Source organism: Astatotilapia calliptera, chromosome 2 (assembly GCF_900246225.1).
Source record: "Astatotilapia calliptera chromosome 2, fAstCal1.2, whole genome shotgun sequence".
Taxonomy (NCBI): domain Eukaryota; kingdom Metazoa; phylum Chordata; class Actinopteri; order Cichliformes; family Cichlidae; genus Astatotilapia; species Astatotilapia calliptera.
The window spans coordinates 28,409,336-28,414,836 of record NC_039303.1 but is presented as its reverse complement, the minus strand read 5'-3'; the positions used below and the strand labels follow the sequence as shown (position 1 = coordinate 28,414,836).

The window sequence follows — 5,501 nt, the reverse complement described above, 5'->3', positions numbered from 1 at the left end:
TTTTTAACACATCTCAAGACAGAACTTGAATAGTAGATGAGACTATATGCATTTCTGCTTGAATGCCGTGCATTCACAGCTGGATGTGAGATGTGTCATATGACCAACCACCACCGTTAGAGCAGCTAGACAGGTCGCACGCTAATACAAAAGTCTTGGAATTAACATAGAAAACATCTGAAGAAAAAGAATCCCTGCCGAAAATGTAGACAACCCCTCTCTGTGTAATTTCCTTCTCTCTGTTGTTCCGCTGTGACTCAAAGATTTGATATCTTCTTCTGCCACGCAATGTGAGTGTGTAATTGTAAACCCTCTTCCCTCCAACTTCTCGCTTTTCAATCAGCCCCTCACTCACTGTACGGTGTAAGTGCTTGTCATCGTAGAGTGGAAATAAAAGCAAGATGACAGCTGAGCAGGGGCAGATCAGCTCGTTATTGTTCCTCTTGTCACTCAGGAGATGATTTACAGTCACATTTGTGTGTTTCTGTCACTGACAGCTATTATCTGACCCGTAAATGCCTTTATTGTCTGTGCATGCATGCATTCGTGCTTGGACAATCTGATTACTGATGGCTACATTTGATTTGAAAACAAGGAAACACAATGGCAGAAATGACTAATTGTTTTATTTGTTAAAAATCTCATGACACATACATTACACTCACACTGAGCTGGTGTTTGTGTAACTGACAGACCACTACATAACTACACACTCAGCTTTTCCTTCCCCCAAGAAAGCACACAGTTTGAAGAGACGAGGATAAAAGAGGGAACAAAAATATATTTTTTAAGGACGGAAGAATGACCAATGTATGCCTAATTGACTTACTGGAGCTAAAATGTGTCTTTATATTGGCTAATTTTGCATAAAAATGTCAGAAATTGTAAAAATAAACTTGTTTTTTAAATCTGTAAGGGGAGCTGAATCTGTTATAAGTGAAGTCTGGAGATATTACATGAAACATATATATTTTTTAAAAATTCCCTTATGTGATCTCTGCACTGTTTCACTCCGATCGGTTTTGCTTGGGATGATGATTCACTTCTTCTTATTCACAATGTTGTTACAAATCCAGTCCATCCCATCCTAATGGAGAAATGAAGACAAAAGAAAATGATCCAAACGATCGAAGCATGGAAAACAACACAAAACCATCAAATTAATCACGTTAAAGACTTCACTGAAAGAAACAGGGTCTCTGTTTCAATTGATTGTGGGCCCAGTGAATAAAGGAGGGACATGCAAAGCATTTGTTGCCAATTAGATTCCATATGAGGGAGAAATCAATAAATCAAAGTCAGGTCTGACCTGAACTCCCTCGCCAGAAACAGCAGAGCAGGCCTGAATCTGCCACTCGCGGTCCCGATACGTGTGCAGGTTGAGCCCCTCGGCGATCTCGCTGGCCGGTGATGCTGTGGCCAGATCCTGCTTATTGGCAAAGATGAGCAGCGGAACGCCCTTCAAATTCTCCTCGTCAGTCAGCTCGGACAGCTCCTGCACATACACACATAGGTGCAACTTTTGATTCTATTTTGTGCACAATAGCATTACCGTTAGTAATAAGGCTGTTAGTAAAAGGGTTTAGACACTCACCAGCCCCGTCTCTTCAAAACGCTTCTTGTCCGCACTGTCAATAACATAAATCTAAAAGAAGAGACATGTTACAGTGTTATCACATCCACATTTTCTGAAAGTTTACATTTTATTATCTGCAAGAAATTATTGTTAAAAAATACTAGAGAAGAATGTGGTCACATCATGTCCAAAACATCCTTAAAGAAGTGTTTAATCTCTGCTTATATGTGGGATAGTGTCCTGAGGGTTAAAAAGATATTAAAATAACATAAAACCTCTCTACTTTACTGTGTTATTGATTTAAAATGGCTTAAAGTGACCTACTCACCAACAAGTCTGTGTTTTCCAGATACTTTTTCCAGAAGGGCCTGATCTTTCTTTGTCCTCCGATGTCCCAAACGTTAAGTTTCATCCCATGGGAGGCAACACTCTTTATGTTGAAGCCCTTAAGAAAAAACACAGCACCTAGAGTCACTGCCCTGCCTTCAATTTAAAAGCTGTTTCCACCTGATAAGGTAATTCATGAAGTGTCACTGTACTTGATCAGTGGTTACACTCAGTTGTTTATAAGGATATGGTTGCTCTTCATAACACAACACCTCTGTTTCAGTTGGCAAAGTTGTATAACAACTTTATCCCGAGGGCCATCCGAGGAGCAAATCTGAGGATAAGACTCGAAGGATCAAGGTAAGTGTATGTGTTCATGTGTCACGTCTGATTTAGCTTTGTGTCGACTATTGCCATACTGGACTGCGTCCTCCCTCCCTGGTGTCTGATGAGCTTTCACACTTGCCCAGTACCGGACCTGGCAGTACATCAACTCAGTGTTGGCTTGTCTCGGTAGAGTAATACAAGGTCATTAGATAACGACATTAGAGCTTAGATAAATACATCAGAGGGAGATGAGAGAAAAAAAAGAGAAAAGGAGAGAGAGAAGCAGTCATAACGCCAACCAGGATGTTCTCAGAAAATGTGTGGAGAGCATGCAAATCAACAAGGTCATGTCGGGCTACAGTTTATCTCGCGATGAAGGGTTATTTAACAGTGTAACAGCGTGATCTGACAAATCTGGTTAAAGCATGTGTGGTGTGAGGCCAATGATTGCATTTTACTGTGTGGGTCAGGAAAACAAGGGTCATCTGAGTCTCATTACTTCAAATGTGCTCTGATTTAGCAGATATTGCAAGGTTAGACACAATCCTCTCACCTGTTATGATGCTTGGCTACAGTATCATGAAAATACAAACCATCTTCCAATGTTTTGTATTTTTAATTACATTTTATTACATTTATTACATTATATTTAGTATTCAGAAGAGCTTTAATGGTAAACTGCTTATTAACAAAGTATTGATGGAAAACTGCTCACAGACGGACCTTTTTTCACTTGATATACATATAATAATGAGCATCGACTGTTTATGTTAAAATTGAATTGATTTAAACAAGGAGATGAAAACACAATGATCAGCATGTGTTCTAATGTTATAGAGCGGATGCACACTGCTTTTTGAACACATAACTTCCTCTCACCTGCGTTGGCGTGATAGTGTTCACATCCTCAGAGGCGAGGCTTTTCAGCAGGGTGGTCTTGCCAGCGTTGTCCAATCCTAGAAGCACTATCCTGACCTCCTGCTCTGTGGATCCCTTCAGTTTCTCTATGACAGAGAGTAAGCCCTGTGGAGAGGCATGGGGGCAGGAGGGGCAGGCAGAGCAATAAGGCAAAGAAACTGTCAAGCATCGACTCCCTCAGAGCTGAATAATAATTAAATTAAAGCATAAAGCCAGCCAACTTTGTATGTAAATGTGAGTAATTAATACAGTCAGGTTATTGAGAACTAAACACAATCTGAGAGTGCATCTTTAGCCTGGGCCAATGAACTGCTTTGTAATTTAAAAGAAAGTAATCCAGACTAAAGTTTAATGGCTTATTCCTTTTCTCCTTTTTCTTCTTTTTTTTTTTACGAAGTTTGTGAAAATTCAGCTCTGTAGTCTTTACATAATCCTTCTGAAAAACAGGAACCAAATGGCAGCCGTCACATTATTTTGTCCCAGCCCTAACCTTTGGAGGCAAACAGAAAATACTTATGTACAATGCATCCTTTTTTCTTGGGTGCATTGTTTCTCTCATAAAAAACAACAACACTAATCACACTATTACTATCCAAAAAACAAAATTACATGAATAGACAAAAATAGCTTTAGCCTCTCAAAACAAAATCCCACTGACCTCTTTCTGATTTGAGGTCAAAGCTCCCCTCACAGAGGCCTACTTGTTTTTCTTCCTCAGTTTTTGAAAAGACTGTATTGCTACCACAGACACCCTGTGAGGATCACTGTGTTGCTTTATTTAGAGAAGCACTGGTGTAAAAAATAGCTCCATTCATATAGCTGTACATTAATGTGATTAGTCTGCAGGGTTGCACAACTGCAGACAGTGCAGCAAGGCTGCCATATTGTTGACTACAGGCACCATAGTTTTCAACATTTCATTTGCATTTCTGGTTAACTGTACAATAAAGAGATTCCATTCCATTCCAAGAGATTCAGGAGTAAAATCTTAGTTACTGTTCTGTATTAACACAAGGAGTTCAGATAATCCATCGTGTCTGTGAGCTGCAAAGACACACAACACAACCGCAAAATACTTTATGTCTCATGGCCCACTGTTCAGGTCACAGCTACTTGTAAAACCTCTTTTTTATGCAGACTCATAAGGTTAGCATTTGAGTTTGTAAGTCTTGCTGCTCCAAATCAGGTCACCTACCTTTTGAGCTTCTCCCATGTTGGTGTGTTTCCTGTGGCGTGGCTGGAGGGCTACAGCTCCATTCTCCAGTGAAGCTCACACACAGGTGTGTTAGCTATCCAGTCACCCAGCTATCCAGGAAAGGGACCAGCAGCCTCTGTCTTTTTCCCTTCCTTCTCAGTAAACCTGGGTGGGTTACGTGATGCGTTTATGTGATAGTAATGTCTACCTGGACATGAACTGCTCCTCAATGTAACTGTAGAGTTACAAGAAGGAAGAGAGGCAGGGCGTATGGGACTGGGATTAAGAGGCCAGAATTAGCCCTAGGCATCCATGCAAAAGCAACCCCATCCCCCTCCTCCCCCTTCCTCTGTCCATCCCTCCGTCTCCACTTTGCAGTGGCTTTACCTGGATTATCCCTTAGCCACCTGTTATAGAAGGAAACTGAATAAACAGTCCTTCCTGACCCACTCATACATGCGGATAAATAAGTTTTTGCCATATGGCCGGGAGGGGAACCCCCCCAAAACACTGCTAATGCCAGGCACTCTGGCAGCATGAAGACCGAGCTTAACACTTAAACTTCAAATCATTGCATCCTGACATTGAATCGAGGCACCTAACGCTATTACTATGTTCATAAGTCAATCTTCAAATCCCACATTCATCCCTCTCATGGATAGGAGTAGACAGCATTACACTCCCATATATCCATTACATGCAAGCCACTGTAAAGCTGAGCAGTGTGTGCCACTGTGAGTGGAGCATTCAGCAGGATTAGTGCGAGCATGCCAATCCTGTGTGTGGATTAAAACATTTCTAGGTTCTTTTTTTTTTAAACTGAGCAAACTAACAGAAATGCAACGCTACATTGTGGAAAAGTGTGACTTTAACTGATTAAACACGCACACATGCACTCAAAAACAGAGATTAAAGAGTATTTATTCAATTTGTGAGCATTCAAAAGTCTGAAATATCAAAAAGATAAATATATATTATGTTGCATAAGATCAGAATTTATTATATCAAAATATGATAGAATGTTTTCTTTTTAGGACTCTCTGGGTGTGACAGGATATGGCCCACCAGCAGCCTGTCCAGCCTGTCTCTGTCTCACCCTCTCCCTGTGTTTATCTGCAGAGAGAGAGCATTCAAATCAGTCAGATGTGTCATTCTGAG

The 5,501-nt window shown here is 40.7% G+C and overlaps 1 protein-coding gene across 1 annotated transcript; it reads right to left on the bottom strand.

The window, feature by feature from the left end:
* Positions 1-604: 604 nt before the first annotated feature.
* Positions 605-4,607, bottom strand: arl3l1 (ADP ribosylation factor like GTPase 3, like 1). The gene is made up of 6 exons (XM_026192331.1): positions 4,344-4,607; positions 3,110-3,253; positions 1,905-2,021; positions 1,595-1,645; positions 1,310-1,495; positions 605-1,087 (listed from the first exon to the last, which is right to left on the bottom strand). Exons 1-6 carry the CDS (start codon positions 4,359-4,361, stop codon positions 1,040-1,042), a joined length of 564 nt encoding a protein of 187 aa, XP_026048116.1. The 5' UTR covers positions 4,362-4,607; the 3' UTR covers positions 605-1,039.
* Between the last annotated feature and the right edge of the window lie 894 nt (positions 4,608-5,501).